This window comes from Erythrolamprus reginae, chromosome 3, assembly GCF_031021105.1.
Source record: "Erythrolamprus reginae isolate rEryReg1 chromosome 3, rEryReg1.hap1, whole genome shotgun sequence".
Classification (NCBI taxonomy): domain Eukaryota; kingdom Metazoa; phylum Chordata; class Lepidosauria; order Squamata; family Dipsadidae; genus Erythrolamprus; species Erythrolamprus reginae.
In genome coordinates, this window is record NC_091952.1 from 250,405,400 (window position 1) to 250,427,577 (window position 22,178).

General features: G+C 41.5%; 1 protein-coding gene across 1 annotated transcript in view; it reads right to left on the bottom strand.

The window, feature by feature from the left end:
• Nucleotides 1-1,022: 1,022 nt before the first annotated feature.
• COL22A1 (collagen type XXII alpha 1 chain) overlaps nucleotides 1,023-22,178 on the bottom strand; it is a 208,921-nt gene continuing 187,765 nt past the window's right edge. Inside the window, exons 56-63 of the mRNA XM_070748335.1 lie at nucleotides 20,598-20,669; nucleotides 18,366-18,401; nucleotides 17,623-17,667; nucleotides 15,214-15,393; nucleotides 12,254-12,320; nucleotides 7,660-7,842; nucleotides 5,513-5,590; nucleotides 1,023-1,374 (exon numbers count right to left, since the gene is read on the bottom strand). Coding sequence (XP_070604436.1) covers nucleotides 1,187-1,374; nucleotides 5,513-5,590; nucleotides 7,660-7,842; nucleotides 12,254-12,320; nucleotides 15,214-15,393; nucleotides 17,623-17,667; nucleotides 18,366-18,401; nucleotides 20,598-20,669 — 849 coding nt within the window. The 3' untranslated portion in view covers nucleotides 1,023-1,186. The remainder of the gene's footprint in view (nucleotides 1,375-5,512; nucleotides 5,591-7,659; nucleotides 7,843-12,253; nucleotides 12,321-15,213; nucleotides 15,394-17,622; nucleotides 17,668-18,365; nucleotides 18,402-20,597; nucleotides 20,670-22,178) is intronic.

Here is a 22,178-nt window from a genome sequence, read left to right on the forward strand (position 1 = left end):
TGTTGCCTTCAAAAGATTGAGATTGCTACATCTAAACTTCTATTGAACACTTCCTGGGCAGAGCCTTAATAGCCTATAATAACAGCATCTCCAGATTGCAACAGCATCTCCAGCTGTTCATCTCCATGAACGGAGGCTAAGGTAGCAAACGGAAATCCAAATACAGTAGTACCTCTAGATACGAGCTGCTCCACGTGCGAGTATTCCAAGTTACGAGCTGAGACGCGAGCAAAATTTCTGTTCGACACCCGAGCTCAAATTTGGGATACGAGCCGAGCGTCCACTAAGTGGTGCAAGAATTCCATTTTTTCCAGTTATCTCGGCGCAAAAAGCCAAGGCTAAATGCATTCGTTCAAGATACGAATTGATCGACATACAAGCTCAGCTCTGGCACGAATTAAACTCGTATGTCGAGGTACCACTGTATCTCTCAAGAGCCCCTAGCAATAGTGGGTTGAAGCCGGTATGCCTGGGATTGGCGTCCAGTGACAGAAATGGAGAGGGGCACTCATCTCCACACCTTCAATGCATGCACATGTGAGATTTTGTCTCTGTGCATGTGCAGCAAGTGAAATCTCATGCGAGGATCCTCTTGCGCATGAGATTTCATTGATTTTTTGGGCGTTTCTTTTGCTTCTGCGCATGCCCGGAAGCAAAGAAATCGCCAATAATCGACAAAATCTCGCACGTGTGAGATTTCATTTGCTGCACATGAGCAGAAGCGAAATCTCATGCCAATGGGTGCACAAGAGCCCACTGGGCATGCCCATGCTGCAACAGTCCCGGAGGGAGTACCGGTAGTGGCCAGTAAGTGGAACCCTGGCCTGGCCCCTAGCATCTACTTACCCACCCTTTTCCTTTCCTTTCTGTTTCACACGGACTTTTTAGAAGGCCATCTACAAAAGGGGAACAATTCATCCTCCATCTTTATATAAAAAATATTCTTAAAAAAAAAAGAAAAGAAAATCTTCCAGGGAAAAAAAAAATCACTTCTCACTGCATAAAATAAGGCAAATTAATCATTTCTTCATCATAAAAACCCGACTGTCCGGCAGCATTTATTAATTTCCAGAGTCTCCATGTTCCTTGCCAAAGGACAGAAGCGAAAGAGACAGGATCTCCCCAACCCCCTTTGCTTCATCCAAGGTCCACGAGAGGTCCACAAGCAGCAACGGAGGATACGGTTCTAAGGACCTTTGACGTTGCTGGGCCGAGCAGCTAAGCTTGCATAATAAGCACACTGGGAAGGGTCACATTGTCCATTGGCCCCTGGAGGTCCTGGGGGGCCCATAAGGCCAGGAGTACCAGCTTCACCTTGAGGACCTTGAACGCCAGGAACACCATCCTTTCCATAGCCAGGTTCACCCGGAACGCCTGCAAAACAAAGTGGTGGGAATAAACATGATTGCTGTGGTGTGGACAAGTTCAGTAGACAAAATTATGGGTATGGGTAGCCCTTGATTTACAACCACATTTGAGCCTGAGATTTCTGTTGTTAAGGGAGACATTTGTTAAGGGAGTTTTGCCCCATTTTATGACCTTTCTTGCCAGTTGTTCAGTTCTTGACTTACAACTGTTCATTTAGTGACCGTTCAAAGTTTTGCTTAACAACTGTGGCAACTCTCAACTCCATGTGGTCAGCTGCCAAACACCACAGGTGGTTCTTCTTCATTATTAAACTTTCTTTCCAACCATCCTCCATGTTTCTGGTGTCTTTCTCCCAGCACAGAACTAATCCAGATGAATATTTCTTCCCATAATAGCAAATTTGGCAATTCACGGTACAGCAGCTTCATGCATTGGTCTATCAACTTACCTGCAACGCACTGTTTTGGGGGGCAATCAAAGAATCAACCCAACTCCACTAGCAGGCAATGTTCTCCATCAAGAGAAGATGTGTCAAACTCAAGGCCCACAGGTTTGATCTGGCTCATGGAGTGCTTAGATCTGGAAATTGCAAAGGGACCAGCCCATACTGACTCTTCTAGCAAAAATGGGCCACAGACGGCACACACACACCCTGCAATAATTTTTGTCTTCCAGAGTCATCCAGAGGGCCATCTATGCCCAAAATGGGACCTCCTGAGTACTGCAGGAGGCCCTCCTTGACTCAGAAGATTATAAGAGCTGGGGTGGCACAGTGGTTAGGGTGTAGCACTGCAGGCTATTTCAGCTAACTGCTAGCTGTAGTTCAGCAGTTCAAATCTCATCACTGGCTCAAGGTTTACTCAGCTTTCCATCCTTCCGAGGTGGGTCAAATGAGGACCCAGATTGTCGGGGGCAATACGCTGATTCTGTAAACCGCTTAGAGAGGGCTGTAAAAGCACTGTGAAGCGGTATATAAGTCTAAATAATATTTGCTATTGCTATAAACGTGAGGCAAAGTAAAATATTTTGACTTTTAGGTTTGCAGGATTCTGCTAGTAGCCTATGTCAATCATTTATAGTTCTATAAGTCAGTGACTTCATCTGGTCTCTCTGCCATGAGCTGATCAAGTAGATCAAGTAAATATTTTTTTTAAATCACAGAAATGTACACCTCCCTATTTTGATATGTTTATTAAACCATGTCTGCAGAGGTGCAGTTCTGTATCCTTGACCCAGCCTTCCAAGGTCAAATTCAATCCATATGTGGCCCTCCATGAAATTGAGTTTGACGCCACTGATCAAGAGAGAAAGAAATATTCTTGGCAGATTTTCATCTTAAAAAAAAAATAACTGGCAGCTTCTCTTTGTTTTAGCCACCAGCTTGACTTCAAATATCAGTGCCTTTTTTTTAGCAGCAGCACCTGCTAAAACGGTTTGAAGCAAAAGGAAGAGAGGATTGTTTTCATCCTCCTAAAACCTCAGTTTCTTCTTCTTAAAGGAAAAAATGTGGGCCTCTCAAAACATTTATCTTACAGAAATAGGGAAAGTTAAATGTGTAAGAGTGTATATGGGATCTTTAAAATGTGATTTTTAAAGTAAATTTTTATAACTTTTAAAGTTATTTAGATTTCTTGTATTTTGTTATATTTAACGTTATACGCCACCCTGAGTTGTCTCGAGAAGGGCGGCATAGAAATCTAATAGATAGATAGAAATCTAATAGATAGAAAGATAGCTAGCTAGCTAGCTAGCTAGATAGATAGATAGATAGATAGATAGATAGATAGATAGATAGATAGATAGATAGATAGATAGATAGATAGATAGGAAGCTTTGGGTGGGCATTGGAGCAGGAAAGTCAACTTCATGCCAACTGATGAACACCAAAGTATACATGTAACACAGTGGTTCTCAATCTGGGGGTTGGGACCCCTTTGGGGGTCGAATGACCGTTTCACAGGGGTCGCCTAAGACCATGGGAAATGACAAATTTCCCATGGAGTTAGGAACTAAAGCTTCTATTCCGGCACCTTGGAATATAGTTTTACAATCTGACCAATCAGGCATTTATAGTAGGGGTGTCCATCTGACCTTCCTGCCAACCAGCTTAAAGCTCTGTTGGGACAATTGGCACTAGATGTATGGTTGGGGGTCGCGACAACATGAGTATTAAGGGGTTGCGGCATTAGAAAGGTTGAGAACCACTGATGTCAAATATTTATAGGAAAAGGGCTTAGAGGCGAGAGAGAAATAAGTGAAAATAGGATCCCTGACCACGAGGCAAATGGCAGCAAGGAATCTCTGAAGGTTATTGCAGAACACAGATAGTCCTTCACTTATGACCACAATTGAGTTGACATTTATGTCGCTAAGCAAGAGAGTTGAGTGAGTTTTGCTCCATTTTCTTCCTGATGATTTCATTCATTGTTGAATGAATCACCGCCGTTTTTAAGTTTAGTAACATGGATTTAAGCGAATCTGGCTTCCCCATGTCCTTTGCTTGTCAGAAAGTCCAAAAAAGTGATCACATGACTCCCAGGACATTTGGATCAGTAATGGGCCGCTACTGGAATAGTCAGGTGCTCCACTCCGGTAGTGATTTCCAGGATGTGCATGTAGCTGTATGTCCCCTACATGCACCCCTGTACCCCCATGTGAGATTTGGCTTCTGCGCATGCGAACAAGCGAAATATCGCATGAAAATGCTCACGTGAGCGAGAGTTCGGTGATTTTTGCAAAAATCACTGACATATCGGCAAAAATCACTGACATCTCGCTTGTGCATCCTCACACAAGATTGCGCATGTGCAAAAGCCAAATCTCACACCAATGGGAATGCGTGCACCTGCCTGATGCCCACGCACCCACGATGGCCTCAGAGGGTGCACTGATAGCATCGAAGATGGCAGTCCTTCGGTGATTTGGACGGTTGTTAAGGGTCTGTCTTTTGACCTGTTGACTATGGGGATGCCACAACAGTCGTAAGTGTGAAAAACAATGATAAGTCACTTTATTTTCAGTCTCGTTGTAACTTTGAACAGTCACTAAATGAATGGTTGTAAGTTAAGGACTACTTGTATTCTAAATCAGTGTTTCCCAACCTTGGCAACTTGAAGATATTTGGACTTCAACTCCCAGAATTCCCCAGCCAGCAAATGCTGGCTGGGGAATTCTGGGAGTTGAAGTCCAGATATCTTCCAGTTGCCAAGGTTGGGAAACACTGTTCTAAATGATGATGCTTAGAAAATTTGGAACTTTTGGCTTGTAAGCAAGCAACCAAGTTCAGAGAACACCAAAGTTCAACTTGTACTGCATACATTCTCTTCAATTGGTAGTTCTTGCTTGGTCACGTTGGGGAGAAGTTGCCATAGACTACATAAAATCTGTTGTGGTTGGCTCTGGCCCAGCTCCTGCACCAAGGAATGTGGAGGTGGATGCGGGGGAAACATCAACATGTCATAGGCCTGTTTTATTGCCGACAGAGGCAGGTAGTGCAGTTTCCTCGGACGAAGAAGAAGGTGGGGGTGACTTGGAAGAGGGGGGCTTGGCACACAGCCCAGGGAGCCAATCTCCATTATCTTCAGTCAATTCGGATGCGGAAGTCTTGGACCCACGCAGGCGCAGAGTTATGCGTAGAAGAGACCAATTGAGAACATATTACAGGAGATAAGAGAGGCCACCTGTGTTTGGGTGGGGCTCTAGTAATTAGAGCTGCTGATACAAATAGCAGCGTGTTGGTTTGGCCGTTGTGAAAGATTATCTGATCGCAATTCTTCAGGACCGTGCCTTGCTGTTTTCTGGACTTTGTTTGTTGATTTTTCATGCCTTTGAAACCAAAGTGGAGCAAAGTGTGTGTGTCTCATTTCGTTGGAAGAATGAGGGATGTGACGTTCCTTCACAGCTGCTAGCTAAGTACTTAAGGACTGATTAAGGGAATTGTACAGCCTACAAGGTTGTTTTGGGATGAGTGCTCTTTGCAATACAAAAAGGGTGCTTTGTTTCTTTTGAATTTTGTGATAAAGAACATTGTTTTGAATTTTCAAACGTGTGTGTGTCTGAAATTTGTACCCTTGAATTTTCGGGAGGCTCATACTAGAGAGCCTGGCAGAACAAAATCTGAATTTGCAGAGAGTAAGCGACCCACCTGCTACTCCTGGGGGACCAGTTTCACCCCTCTGGCCAATGCCAACATCTCCCTTCTCTCCTTTCTCCCCTCTGTCACCTGTTGGAGAAAATAAAATACAGTTTCACTACAATATTAAGACTTCTACTGTTTTGCATAATGCAAATATAAACATTCTTGACCATTTACTTCTTATCAGTACCGATAGCCATTATTCTTACTATATATTGTGGTTAGCTCTGGCCCAGCTCCTGCCCCAAGGACTGTGGATGTGGGGGAGACATCCACATGCTGCAGGTCTGTTTTGCCCCCGGTGGAATCTGCTGATGAAGGCTCCTCTGACCAAGAAGACATGAGTGACAGGGAGGAGGAGAGTGTGGCAGACAGCTCAGAAGAAGATCAATTATCTAGCTCCTCCTTGGATTCAGAACAAGAGTTAATGATACAGCCACGCATGCGGAGAGCGATGCATAGGCAACAACAACTGAGAGATTATTATCAAATCACTTGTGGTTGGGTGGGGCTGTGGTCATTAGTGAGGCTGTTATAAATAGCAGCCTGTGGGTTTGGCCATTGTGGAGGATTATCTGATCGTTGTGTTTCGTGACTGCCTTGCTGACTTTGACCTTTTGTGTGCTGATTTTTCCCCGCTTTGAAACTAAACCAGAGCAAAGTGTGTTTCACTTTGTGAAAGAAGAAGGACTGTGAATTGCCTCAAAGCTGCAAGCTAAGTATCACAGAACTGATAAGGGACTTGTACAAATTACCAGTTTGTTTGGAGACCAGTGTCTTTGCTATACCAAACAAGGGCTTAGTTTAAGTGAATTTTCATTATAAAGAACATTGTTTTGAATTTTCAAACGTGTGTGTGTCTGAAATTTGTACCTGTGAATTTTTGGGAGGATTCTACCAGAGAGCCTGACAGAACACTATATATGTTGACAGCCAAGAGACTGTTGTATACACAAAAATGGAAGGATCTTTCAATTCCTATCATGGACAAATGGTTGCAGAAATTGATGGAGCTGGCTGAAATTGCAAAATTGACCATTTTGATTAAAGAAAAGAATATAAGTACTTTTGTAAATCTGGGGTTTACAAAAAAAAAATGGTGCAGTAGGAGAAATCAGCTGCGGTGGGAAATGTGAATTTTTTGGTCAGAAGACGATTTGGTCGTGATCAGAAATGTTCATGACCAGCGGTTCTACTGCATCTGGAAGCTATACATTTGCTGAGAAAAAGTAGCACTTTCCTGCTATTCATCAAAACGGACTATATTTGTTCAAGAGCATGAAAATTTGTGACGAGAGGGAATCAATGTAACTTGAACGGGTGAAATCCTTAAAGCGGTATTTTTTAAGTCATTGCAGAAATGAAGTTGGACTATTTTAATTAATATCAGTGAGGTGTTCCACTTGTTATACAGGTAAGAGGTCCAAAGCAGCATGAACAGACTCATACTTCTGAATTTGTCTAAGGTTTTTCATTCAATATGAAAATTAATAGTAATAGACGGATTATATAGACTCCCGTCACCTGTCCTATTGTTTCTTTTTTTACTACTAACATGTATATGAATATTATTATATCTTTGTATACCACCAATATGTACTTGACAAAACAAACAAATAAAATAAAATAAATATTTCTGTATCTAAAAGTAGAAATCTAAATACAGTTGGCCCCATCATTAGTTGTTCTATATTCTTTATTCACCCAGAGAGTTTGGGTAAAAGAAATTCGGACTTTGGTTTCAGTATAAAAACCATATGGAAAACAGGGTGAAAATAAAAAATCAATAAACTAAAAGCTATCAAGCTGATGTTTCCTTCTACCCCCTATCCATTTAAAAATGACAAATGTATCTTTTCTTTTATGTGCACTGAGAGCATATGCACCAATGACAAATTCCTTGTGTGTCCAATTACACTTGGCCAATAATGAATTCTATTCTGTTCTATTCTATTCTATTCCATTCCAGTCCAGTCCAGTCCAGTCCAGTCTGGTCTAGTGTAAAGTTCACATTTAGAAAAGTTTGACCATAATCATTTCCATTTATTTGACCACACAACATTTCACATTGCAAAATTTCTCCATAATCCTTGAAAGATCTAAATTAGAAGGAACATTTGGATCTAAAGATGTGTTCCAGCTAAGGAGCTACTCACCTTTTGGTCCCATAGGTCCCATTGAACCCTCTGAACCTGGTTGCCCAGGTCTGCCAGGTTCTCCTGGAGGGCCAACTCTACCTGAAGGGCCTTCTTTTCCAGGTGATCCAGGAGGCCCTGGTCTACCTTGAGTGGCTTTGATATGGGAAGGCTGCAACTGACTTATGAGGTAGGGCAGTCTAGCTGTAGGGGAAAAAAATACACAAAGAGTATGAATGCTTTGAAACTGGTACTGAATGCATTATAATGCAAAATTGTTATCCCAGTACTCGTTGTACTGGGACAACATTTATTAGACCCCAACCTACTTCTTGGTAAGGTACAAAAATGTGGGATAGACCACCATAGGGATTTATAAGATGTCCATGAACCTCTGTGACCTTCCCATCAACGTGGTGCCTACCCTGTTTCCCCCAAAATAACACATCTCCTGATAGGAGGCTTTTGAGTGCATGGCAATAAGGCGTAGAGCTTATTTCATGGTTCAAAAAAATATAAGACAGGGTCTTATTTTGGGGAAAACATGGTATTTATTTGCATGCATTTGCATGCTTCCAAACTGCTAAGTTGGCAAGAGCTAGTAACAGGAGTCCATCCCATTTTGTGGTTCTTGGGTCTTGAACTTGGTAAGCCCAGCATTTTTAACCTATTTATTTGTCTGTCTGTCTGTCTGTCTGTCTGTCTGTCTGTCTGTCTGTCTGTCTGTCTGCCTGTCTATCTGTCTATCTATCTATCTATCACCTATCATCTACCTATCTATCTATCTATCTATCTATCTATCTATCTATCTATCTATCTATCTATCATCTATCTATCTATCTATCTATCTATCTATCTATCTATCTATCTATCTATCTATCTATCATATATCTCTACCTCTCCTTCCCTCCCTCTCTCCCTCCCCCACTCTCTCTGATTTTCATTTATCCCATAACTAGTTTCTTCCTTCATTTTATTTCATCCCATAACTAGTTTCTCCCTTCATCAATTGCTTTGAAAGTAGAGCAAGGTTTGGTCTTTGGGGGATAGGGGCAGCTTTTATTTCCCTAGTTTTTTAAACAAAAGAAGTTGCAAAGTTGTGTGCCGAAGGAACAAAGTTGCTTACAAGCTCACAGTGATATCCTTAGAGATAGTTGTGACACCCTTAGGAGCAATCTTCACAGCACATAACAGCTGGACTAGAAGCTTGCTTTTTTTAATGTTCAAAAGAGAACAACAACAAGAAGTAAAAAGTCCTCACCGCTATGAAGTAATACATAACAATGCACCTTTATATTATGTGGACTCTTCTACTGAGCGAAGGCATTTTTATTTTCCTTGGGAAATTACTTTGAAAAATGCTTTCGCTTGCAGAATATTTTTAGCTGCTGCCACATAATATTGTTATTTTTTTTCTTTCTTTCATGCATATTTTACTGTTTTATGATATTTATTATTTACCACTCTATAATCTACTGAAGAAAGGACAGCATGTAAATCTTCTACTTTTAACATTGAATTCAGAAACTATAGAAAAAGAATGGTTATGTGTGTGTTAGGAACATTCACCCCCCAGAAACACGAATTAATGAACTAGGCAATGTTGTAAAGAGCAATTAGGTTCCAGAAAAAAATTGATGAGAACGTAATTAAGAGCAGTGCTCCTGCTAGTGTCTACTATTGTCGATCCAACAGAGAAGAATATGCTTCTCAAAAGCCAAGTACCACTTCATCAGGAACTTGGAGGTCTTCTAGTCTAACCCCCTGCTCAGGCAGAAGATCCAATATCATTTCAGACAAGTGGCTCTGTAGTTTCTTCTCAAAAGCCTCCAGAAGCCACAACTTCTGAGAGCAAGCAGTTCCACTGATTCATTGTATACTGGAATAATGCCATCATGTCATTCCTAGTCCTTATACAAACTTAATTCATGCAACCAAATCATAGAGGCATGAAACCATAATGGTGGGGAACCTTAATTACATTGATACTTATTTGGAAACAATTTTCCAAACAAGTATCAATGTACAGTGATACCTCGTCTTACAAACGCCTCGTCATACAAACTTTTCGAGATACAAACCAGGGGTTTAAGATTTTTTTGCCTCTTCTTACAAACTATTTTCACCTTACAAACCCACTGCCGCCGCTGGGATGCCCTGCCTCCAGACTTCCGTTGCCAGCAAAGCACCTGTTTTTGCACTGCTGGGATTCCCCTGAGGCTCCCCTCCATGGGAAACCCCACCTCCGGACTTCTGTGTTTTTGTGAAGCTGCAGGGGAATCCCAGCATCACAAAAATGTGCGCTTCGCTGGCAACGGAAGTCCGGAGGTGGGGTTTCCCATGGAGGGGAGTCTCAGGGGAATCCCAGCAGTGCAAAAATGGGCGCTTCGGCTGGCAAAAGGGGTGAATTTTGGGCTTGCACGCATTAATCACTTTTCCATTGATTCCTATGGGAAACATTGTTTTGTCTTACAAACTTTTCACCTTAAGAACCTCGTCCCAGAACCAATTAAGTTTGTAAGACAAGGTATCACTGTAATTTGTTTTCTCCTGAAAAAGGAGAACAAAATGTTGGATAACCATTTGTCTGAAGTAGTGAAGGATTTCCTGCCTAACCAGGTGGGTGGACTGGAATATCTCCAAGGTCCCTTCCAACTCTGTTGTTGTTGTTATTGTAATACACAGCAAACAAAATTGAAATGCTGGATTTTGTATCACAATATCACAAGTCTAAAACTTCGCAAGCATCTAGGACTGCATGATGTATTTTTCTTTGATTCATGCCGACAATATTATTATTATTATTATTATTATTATTATTATTATTATTATTATTATTATTATTATTATTATTATTATATGGGCTGGGAACTCTAAAAAAAGAATTAGAAAGTTCCAAAAAATTTAAAGAATGCAGCTACAAAAATTTCAGCTACAAAAAAAGACAGATATGGGAGGTGAAAAGTCAACAAGAAAAGTATTGACAGGCAAGGATTTTAAAATTCCAGAGAAGGACAAAATTATTAGAGATACGGTATTTAAAAGGTCCTAAATGGGCTTATTACCTTACCTATTAATGAAATTATTAATTATCTGTTTGCTAGGAGTTGAAAACAATAAGACACATATCAAAAGGATTTTATTTATCTATCAAATGTATACACTACTGATCACTTTTGCAGTGATATTAGGTGGTTTACAAATAAATATATACCATATTTTTCAGAGTATGAGATGTGCCTTTTTTCTTTCCTAAAACTTTCCAAAACTTTTTTTCTAGCACTAAGTAGGTGCGAAGAAGGTTTTTTTTCCCCTTCCCTAAGCTTTTGAAGGCTTGTTTTCATTCCTACTCCTTCTGAAAAAAGGTTTTTTAGCCCTAACCAGGGGATAAATTAGTGTGCTGAAGCTGAACACACTAAGGATGTTAGCCAGTTAAATACCTGGTAAGTAGATATTTTCCTCCTATTTTCCTCCCCCGAAACTAAGATATGGTATATAAAATCCATGTAAAAAGAAAGTTAGAGACAAAATTAAAAGGCATAGCACAATTACAGTGTAAAAGAGAAGTAGAAATGTCCTTCCTTCCTTCCTTCCTTCCTTCCTTCCTCTCTCCCTCTTCTGATCCTCTCTAACACTTTGGAATCACTTGCCCACTTTTTGGACTTCACAATACATAGAAACATAGAAGACTGACGGCATAAAAAGACCTCATGGTCCATCTAGTCTGCCCTTATACTATTTCCTGTATTTTATCTTACAATGGATCTATGTTTATCCCAGGCATGTTTAAATTCAGTTACTGTGGATTTACCAACCACGTCTGCTGGAAGTTTGTTCCAAGGATCTACTACTCTTTCAGTAAAATAATATTTTCTCACGTTGCTTTTGATCTTTTCCCCAACTAACTTCAGATTGTGTCCCCTTGTTCTTGTGCTCACTTTCCTATTAAAAAACACTTCCCTCCTGAACCTTATTTAACCCTTTAACATATTTAAATGTTTCGATCATGTCCCCCCTTTTCCTTCTGTCCTCCAGACTATACAGATTGAGTTCATTAAGTCTTTCCTGATACGTTTTATGCTTAAGACCTTCCACCATTCTTGTAGCCCGTCTTTGGACCCGTTCAATTTTGTCAATATCTTTTTGTAGGTGAGGTCTCCAGAACTGAACACAGTATTCCAAATGTGGTCTCAGCAGCGCTCTATATAAGGGGATCACAATCTCCCTCTTCCTGCTTGTTATACCTCTAGCTATGCAGCCAACATCCTACTTGCTTTTCCTACTGCCCGACTACACTGCTCACCCATTTTGAGACTGTCAGAAATCACTACTCCTAAATCCTTCTCTTCTGAAGTTTTTGCTAACACAGAACTGCCAATGCAATACTCAGATTGAGGATTCCTTTTCCTCAAGTGCATTATTTTACATTTGGAAACATTAAACTGCAGTTTCCATTGCTTTGACCATTTATCTAGTAAAGCTAAATCATTTACCATATTACAGACCCCTCCAGGAATATCAACCCTATTGCACACTTTAGAGTAATCGGCAAATAGGCAAACCTTCCCTACTAAACCTTGCCCTATGTCACTCACAAACAAATACAAGTCCTTACCATCAAGTTGTTTTCCTAACTCTTCTTGGATGAGTCTTCGCAATGTTTCTGTTGATGGAGGATCCCCCTAGGAGATTTTTTAAAAAAAGCCTTAAGACACCAGAGCTTAAAATATTGATATTTATGAATGAGTTTAACTCCTTTCTTAAGCAGATAAGAATGTTTATTCATTTTTTCTAAGGCTAAAATGAGTAATACAGTAGTATTTTTTATTTTTTCAAAAAGACATCATAGGGCCTTTGGTCACATAATTTTGAAATAATAGGAATAACTATTATGTAACAATTCTAAATGGTTCCAGTTTTAATACAGGAAAGGGTTAGGCATGCTATATCTACAAGAGGTTTGAATCATTCATGAAGGAAGCATGAGCTTATTCCGCAGTATTTCTCTATCTTAATAGCATGAACTGTAAATGCTATAATTTGGTGATGGCAATAGTGATTTTGAAGGCAATTTAGAATGCTGGAGAAAACCTGAAAACCCAAAATTCATTTCTTCCAGAAGCTATACATCAAACCGGTCCTTCGCAGGAATTCCAAATACCCCAACCTTAGCAAATTCTTCATGGAGTCCTCAGCAATATATGAAAATAAGTAGGCTGCCTGTAATTGATAATTATCCAACAATAGTTTGTTTTTTTAAAAATATATTGAGCTGCATTTTTATAAGTGGTAATTTAAAAAATAAAATACAGCTGGTAAGATGTATATACAGGGCAAACTCAAAAAAGTAGAATATAGCGCACAATTTAATTTATTTCAGTAATGCAACTTAAAAGGTTAAACTAATATATGAAAGAGACTCATTATATGCAAAGCAAGATAGGCTGCTACTGAATTAACCTGTTCTTCCATAACACCGCAGCAGTGCCACAGGCTGATAGCTTCTATACCAAGCCGCATTGAGGCAGTAATTGCTGCAAAAGGGGCACAAACTAAGTACTGAGTATATATGCATGCTTGTTTGTTTGTTTGTTTGTTTGTTAGTTAGTTAGTTAGTTAGTTAGTTAGTTAGTTAGTTAGTTAGTTAGTTTAACCCTGATAAGACGGAGTGGCTGTGGGTTTTGCCTCCCAAGGACAATCCCATCTGTCCGTCCATTATCCTGGGGGGGAATCATTAACCCCCTCAGAGAGCGTCCACAACTTGGGCGTCCTCCTCGATCCACAGCTTACATTAGGGAAACTTCTTTCGGCTGTGGCGAGGGGGGCGTTTGCCCAGGTCCGCCTGGTGCACCAGTTGTGGCCCTATCTGGACCGGGAGTCACTGCTCAGTCACTCATGCCCTCATCACCTCGAGGCTCAACTACTGTAACGCTTTCTACATGGGGCTACCTTTGAAAAGTGTTCAGAAACTTCAGATCGTGCAGAATGCAGCTGCGAGAGCTATCATGGGCTTTCCTAAATATGCCCATGTTACACCAAACTCCACAGTCTGCATTGGTTGCCGATCAGTTTCCGGTCACAATTCAAAGTGTTGGTTATGACCTATAAAGCCCTTCATGGCATCGGGCCAGAATATCTCCGGGACCGTCTTCTGCCGGATGAATCCCAGTGACCGGTTATGTCCCACAGAGTTGGCCTTCTCCAGGTCCTGTCGACTAAACAATGTCGTTTGGCGGGACCCAGGAGAAGAGCCTTCTCTGTGGGGGCCCCGACCCTCTGGAACCAACTCCCCCCAGATATTAGAGTTGCCCCCCCCCTCCTTGCCTTTCGTAAGCTCCTTAAAACCCACCTCTGTCATCAGGCATGGGGGAATTGAGATATTCCCTTCCCCCTAGGCTTACAAAATTTATACATGGTATGTTTGTATGTATGATTGGTTTCTTAAATTGGGGTTTTTAAACTACTTTTAATATTAGATTTGTTTATATTGTTTTTTGTTGTTGTTAGCCGCACCTAGTCTATGGAGAGGGGCAGCATACAAATCTAACTAATAAATAAATAAATAAAATAAATAAATTAGATTTGTATGCCGCCCCTCTCCGCAGACTCGGAGCGGCTCACAACAAAAACAGTACAAATCCAATACCTAAAAACATTTTAAAACCTTTAATATAAAAACAATCATGCATCTCATACAGACCATACACAAAGCGGAAGCGGACCAGGAGAATCAATTTCCCCCATGCCTGGCGACAGAGGTGGGTTTTGAGGAGGTTGCGAAAGACAAGGAGAGTGGGGGCAATCCTAATCTCCAGGGGGAATTGATTCCAGAGGGTCGGGGCCGCCACAGAGAAGGCTCTTCCCCTGGGTCCCGCCAGACGACATTGTTTCATCGATGGGACCCGGAGAAGGCCAACTCTGTGGGACCTAACCAGTCGCTGGGATTCGTGCGGCAGAAGGCGGTCCCGGAGATATTCTGGTCCGATGCCATGAAGGGCTTTATAGGTCATAGCCAACACTTTGAATTGTGACCGGAAACTGATAGGCAACCAATGCAGACTGTGGAGTGTTGGTGTAACAGGGGCATACCTAGGGAAGCCCATGACTGATCTCGCAGCTGCATTCTGAACGATCTGAAGTTTCTGAACACTCTTCAATGGTAGCCCCATGTAGAGCCCCATGTACTTTTCAAAGGTCCAATATTTTTGTTTTCTTGCTTGCATGTAATATTGTAATTTTCTGCAATTCTGGATTTGGGATTTTCATGCATTATACCCCATAATCATCACAATTATCACAGCTTGAACTATCTTGCCTTGCATGTGATGAGTCTCTCTCATATATTACGTTTCACCTTTTAAGTTGCATTACTGAAATAAATGAACTTTTGCACAACTTTTGAGTTTCGCTTGTAGAAGCATCTGCAGCCAAACGTGATTTCAACATCCTGACTTGAAATACAGGTTAGTTTGCATCATAACATCACCACATGTTCTGTTATTTGGTTTCCATGGACCTCCCAGTGGTAGATGTTTTGGGGTAGCCTACCCAAAGAACACTTCTCCCTAAACTCACTCTAGGCCCAGGAAATCCAGGTTGGCCTGGAGGACCAGAAGGGCCAACTTGTCCTGATTCTCCTGATGGTCCTGGGGGACCCATTATTCCTGTGTGTCCTTTGCGGCCAGGAACTCCTGGATCACCTGGTGGTCCCTTCACTCCTGCAGGCCCCTTTTCGCCTTTAGTTCCAGGATCTCCCTAATGGAGGAAAAAAAGAGATAGATTGAATTGGACTAAACAAAAAACACACATTTCTTTATTTAATAGATAGATAGATAGATAGATAGATAGATAGATAGATAGATAGATAGATAGATAGATAGATTGACTGATTGACACCCATGAGCCGTGGTGGTGCAGTGGTTAGAGTGCAGTACTGCAGGCTACTTCTGCTGCCTGCCGGCTGCCTGCAATTTGGCAATTCAAATCCCACCAAGCTCATGGTGGAGTCAGCTTTCCATTCTTCTGAGGTGGGTAAAATGAGGCCCCAGATTGTTGGGGCCAATAGGCTGACTCTGTAAGCCGCTTAGAGAGGGCTGTAAAGTACTGTTTATAAAGCAGAATAGAAGTGCTATTGCTATCTTGCTTCAAAATGGTCTTCCTCCTTACTTCAACTTGCCTCTTACTCTAAGTTCAGGATCCATTTAATCAACTGAGTATTTATCCTTTGGTGGCTGGGGGATTTATCAACCGGCTTCTTATCTGAGCTTAGCATCATGGGCTGAGAAATGGAGACTGACCTAAAGTTACCAGTTGGCTTTCATGCCCAAAATGGAACTAGAACCCACAGTCTCTTGGTTTCTAGCCTGATGCTTTAAGCACTAGGCCAGTGATGGCGAGCCATATCTGCTGGCATGCGAGCTGTTGCCCTAGCTCAGCTCCTACGTGCATGTATGTGCCGACCAGCTGATTTTTGGCTTGCACAGAGGCTCTAGGAGGGCGTTTTTGGCTTCCAGGGAGACTCCGAGGGGATGGAGATGGCATTTTTACCATCCCCTGGCTCCAGGGAAGCCTTTGGAGCCTGGGAAGGGCAAAACACAAGCCTGCCGGGCCCAACAGAAGTTGGGAAACAGGCTGTTTCCAGCCTCCAATGGGCCTCTGGGAGGCGGGGGAAGCTGTTTTCACCTTCCCCGGGCATTGAATTATGAGTATGGGCACTCGCACATGCATAATAGCATGTGCACACGCTCTTTTGGCACCCAAGGGGAAAAAAAAGTTCACCATCACTGCACTAGGCCAAACTGGCTCTCCAATTAAGCCAAACAATAAATGTGATAACTCTTCAGCAGATACCCATTAAAATTGCTGGATGGCTAAGCTAGACCCTACTACTTTCGGTGTGTTTATATGGTTTGTGTGTGTGTGTGTGTGTGTGTGTGTGTGTAAGATCAAGTAACACTCATTTCATAAAAGGGAAACATTAGGACAGGGGACAGTAGGCACGCTGGTGCACTTATGCACGCCCCTTACTGACCTCTTAGGAATCGGGTGAGGTCAGCAGCGGATAGTCTAAGAGTAAACTTTTGGGAGTTTGGTAACTACAGAGTCCAGTAGTGAGTTCCATGCATTAACTACTCGCTTGCAAAAGTCATATTTTCTACAGTCAAGTTTGGAGCAGTTTACTTTGAGTTTGTATCTGTTGTGTGCTTGTGTATTGTTGCAGTTTAGGCTGAAGTAGTCGTTGACAGGAAGGATATTGTAGCAGATGATTTTATGAGCTATGCTTAGGTGATGTTTAAGGCATTGTAGTTCTAAGCTTTCTAAGCCTAGGATTTAAAGTCTGATTGCTTAGGGTATTCTGTTGCAAATAGAGGAATAGAGGGCTTTTCTTGTAAAGTATCTCAGGATGCTTTCTAATGTATTTATGTCCAAAATAAGTTTAAGTTTAATTGGATTTTTCCCCCCCGTCTTCGAGGACTCGGGACGGTTCACAGCATATATAGAAGACAAACAATACAATAGATCCAATTAATACAATTAAAAAACTTTAAAAATTCTAAAACACTTTTAAAACATTCATTAACATTCACCCAATAAATTACACTAAAAAGACTCGTTGGTCAGGGGGAAGATCTAATGAGCCCAAGCCTGGGGTCATATTCTATCCTTCTAACTTTTAAAATTCTAACTTTTTTCAAATCCCCTTTCTAAGTGAACAGTGTTTCATTCTTTGCAATCAGGAGGTGAGGCTATCCATTGAAAGCCAGGGACACGAGAATCCTAAAAATTACAAAATTGTAGCTGGAGTGATGATCAACCGAATGAAAATTGATCCAGAAATATATTAAATAAAAATAACTTGTTTTCCTATGAGTGTATACAATGGGATTGCATGTCACCGGCTACTGAGGTGTCATAGAAAGTTAACACTGACATTTGTCAGTTTGGGTTTAGAATTTTGGGATATAATGAAATTCTCATACTTACTCTGTCCCCTTTTTGTCCGTGTTCTCCTGTGGTCCCTGAGGTGCCCTGAAAAGAGAGGAAGGATCTAAAGACCAGTGATAAAGCTAATTCTTTGTGTGTGTGCCGTGTGTATCTCATTTCTACTTCACATATTAATGTGAAAGAGAACATTAATTATATTGTGTGAATTATACAAAGAGGAAATATAAGGAAATTTTGTAATTACACAGAGATGAATAAGATGATGAAGGAGTTACAAGAAAAAGAAGAATCTGGATATTATTTAACATGGAACAGATTGTATGAACAGCTAAAGAATAAGGAAAATAAAGTATATAATGTGCAAATTTTGAATACTGGCTGAATATAGATGTAAATAAATAAAACAAAAAGGAACAGAAAACAAATGTGCATGTAGAGAAGAGCAGATAATAAAATGTAATTCGATCAATATATTAATATTATCATTAGACAGGTGTATGGATATATGTGTTTGAATTTTGATGAACCGATCTGCAGCTGTAACAATGACAGGAACTCAGTTTCCTAACAATAGATATTAGTACGTTGAGTTATGTTTTTTTGTGTTAAAATGAAATAAATATATAAATATATATATATTGTGTGAATTATAATGGATGTTTGTTGCAGTAATCAGAAAATTTTAAAAAATACAGCTTCAATAGTGTTTTGCAGTTTGGAATCACTCTTAGTAACACTAATAAATCAGCATTTTTGTGAGAGGAAGGTAACAAAATACATACCTCTTTCCCGGGAACCCCCTTTTCCCCTGGTTCTCCCTATGGAAAAGAAAAATAAACCAGATTATTCAGCATGGCAAATTATCTACAACGTATTTCTCAACCTTTGTAAATTGTAAGATAAAATACAGGAAATAGTATAAGGGCAGACTAGATGGACCATGAGGTCTTTTTCTGCCGTCAGTCTTCTATGTTTCTATGTTTCTATGTTTAGCGTGTCAGCTTCAGCTCCCAGAATACATACATGTTGGATAACCATTTGTCTGAAGTAGTGTAGAGTTTCCTGCCTAAGCAGGGAGTTGGACTAGAAAACCTCCAAAGTATCCTTTTAACTCGTTGTTGTTGTTATTATTATTATTATTATTATTATTATTATTATTATTATTATTATTATTATTATGTCAATACAACACAGCAAACGAGATCACTATGCTGGATTTCGTATTTCATCACCAGTCGGGCGCTTTCCAAGCACCTAGGACTGCGTGATGTAGCGGCGAATTATGTTTGCCGATCCCAGTAAAGCGGCCTTTTGCAATTGACAGATGGAGATTTTGTCATTTCCGATGGTTTTCAAATGTCCGCTGAGATCCTTTGGTACTGCGCCCAGCGTGCCAAGTACCACTGGGACCACTTTCATGGGCTTATGCCAGAGTCGTTGCAGCTCGATTTTTAGATCAAGCTGCAACGACTCTGGCATAAGCCAGTGAAAGTGGTCCCAGTGGTACTTGGCACGCTTATTATTATTATTATTATTATTATTATTATTATTATTATTACATCTTATAGTAGTCAAGGTTGGGAAAAGCTGAACTTCAAGTTGGTTTATAAGGGGGGGGTCTAAATATGTACAAATATTGCAAATGACCAGCTGTATGAAAAGGGGAAAGTCAGAAACTTAATATGTAGTGATGGGCGGACTCAACGGTGTTCAGTTTCTGCAAGTTTGGCTGAACTTTATGCAAAACCCAAACCGAACCCGAACTCAAACGGGGAATCCCTCCCACGAAGAGATTCCGGGGGCGGAGCTTTGACGTCACTGACAGGTTGCTAAGGACGACAAGGTGATCACTTCCTGGATTCCATGGAATCCAGGAAGTGATCACCTTGGCGTCCTTAGCAACCTGCCGGTGATGTCAAACCTCCAAATCCTGAACACAACCCCGAACTTTGCCCGAAGTTTGAAAAAAAATCGGGTTCATGTTCGGAATACCGAAAAATTTGGTACGGACCCGAATTGTGCAGGTTCGGTTCGCCCATCACAATTAATATGTCAAGCCGATGCAGAAGTTGATGATAAAGTACCAGCTAGCCACACTATCTGTAGAAGGCCTGATGTTTATGGGAACTTGGGAGAGTAATTTTCATGAGACAGCAGATGTAGCCACAAAGTTCTAAGTTACTTCTTCTTTAGTTTACACCCGTTGCTTCTTTTTCTACCTTCAGGTGCTTTGGAGAATAGTTTAACTCCCTCTTCTTTCTGGCAGCCCCTGAGATATTGAGACACTGCTATCATGTCTCCTTTACTCCCTCTTTTCATTAAACTAGACATATCCAGTTCCTGCAACCGTTCTTCTTATGTTTTAGCCCCCAGTCCCCTAATCATCTTTGATGCTCTTATCTGCACTCTTTCTAGAGTCTCAACATCCTTTTTACATCGTGGTGACGAAAACTGAATGCAGTATTCCAAGTGTGGCCTTACCGAGGCATTATAAAGTGGTATTAACACTTCGTGTGAACTTGATTCTACGTTTTATTTGTATTTGTATTTATTAGATTTGTATGCCGCCCCTCTCCGAAGACTTGGGGCGGCTAACAACAATTAAAAAAGACAATGTGAACAAATCTAATATTAAAAATAATCTAAAAAACCCCAATTTAAAGAACCAATCATACATACAAGCATACCATGTATAAATTCTATAAGCCTAGGGGGAAGGGAATATTTCAATTCCCCCATGTCTGACGACAGACGTGGGTTTTAAGGAGCTTGCGAAAGGCAAGGAGGGTGGGGGCAACTCTGATATCTGGGGGGAGCTGGTTCCAGAGGGTCGGGGCCGCCACAGAGAAGGCTCTTCTCCTGGGTCCCGCCAAACGACATTGTTTAGTTGACGGGACCCGGAGAAGGCCAACTCTGTGGGACCTAACCGGTCGCTGGGATTCGTGCGGCAGAAGGCGGTCCTGGAGTTATTTATACTTTAACACCAGCACGATCATCATCAATTTGCTACTTACAGGAAGACCTCGTGGTCCGATGAAGCCAGGAACACCTGGGCTGCCAGTTTCGCCTTTGTTTCCTTTGGAGCCCTTGGGGTGAAAAAGAGAAGACATAAGGGCTAAAGAATAGTCTGATCACTCTCGTTCCAAAAGAATATAACGTTTAGAGTCAAGAGCCATTTTCTTCCCCAACTGACTTGATGGAAGCAATCAAAAGAGTAAAGTTTGCACATTATCTCAGTGTGAAGTCGTTTGGTTATTGTCACCACTTGATGTGGACAAATTGATACATCAGACACTCTTCTCCTTTTGGGAGGACTTTAATTTAAGAAGTGGGTGGATATTTTGCAAGATTTAAGCTTCCTGTGGCTTCCACATCCACAAACCTGCTATCTTGTACATATTTTGACAAATAAAATGTAAGTAAGTAAGTAAGTAAGTAAGTAAGTAAGTAAGTAAGTAAGTAAGTAAGTAGGTAGGTAGGTAGGTAGGTAGGCAGGCAGGCAGGCAGGCAGGCAGGCAGGCAGGCAGGCAGGCAGGCAGGCAGGCAGGCAGGCAGGCAGGCAGGCAGGCAGGCAGGCAAGCAAGTAAGTAAGTAAGTAAATAAATAAGTAAATAAACCAGGTCTCAAAAGCAATAATCAAAAGTAGTGATATTATTTTGAGTTTATATTGCAAATGTATATGTCAACTACTCACAAAAACCTCGGGCAGGCTTGCAAGGATATTGACATTAAAACCATGTTAACTAGTAGTTCTCAACCTTGCTAATGCCGCAACCCCTTAATACACTTCCTCATGTTGTGGTGACCCCCAACCATAGGTCTAGTGCCAATTCTCCCAACAGAGCTTTAAGATGATTGGCAGGAAGGTCAGAGGGACACACCCACTGTAAACACTTGATTGGTCAGATTGTAAAAATAGGTTCCAAGGTGCCAGAATAAAAGCTTTAGTTCCTAATGGCATGGGAAATTTGTCTTTTCCTATCGTTTTAGGTGACCCCTGTGAAATGGTCGTTCAACCCCCAAAGGGTTCCTGACCCCCAGGTTTAGAACCGGGGATGGGCTTTAAAACAATTAGCAAAGGTTCTCTGCCTGGTGGCTGGGTGGACGTAGCCATGGTGGGCATAGCCTAGTCGGCCTCCTACACCATGGTAGAAGGAGGGGCGGGTTTGCCTTTCCTGGGCTCCGGAGACTTTCATTGAGCCTCTAAAAGGGCAGAAGCAGCCTCCCCAGGTTCTGGAGGCTCTCCGGAGGTTCTCTGGAGGTTCTCAGGAGGCCCAAGCTTCCATTTGGTCTGTTTCTTGCCCTCCCTGAGCCTCCGTGCATGTCGTGCAGTTACCTGCATACAAAACAGGTAACAAGTACCCCCTGCATGGGACCTCCTGGGAGGCAGGGCCTGTCAGGAATGGGCATTCTTCGAACTGCATATAATCTTAGCTATAGGTTCTCGCAAACCCCTACGGACTGCCAGCAGCCTATCCCTGATCTAAACACAAATCCCAGCAACCAATTAGGTCCCACAGAGTTGGCCTTCTCCGGATCCCATCGACAAAACAATGTCGTCTGTGCGGTCCCCAGGGAAAGAGCCTTCTCTGTGG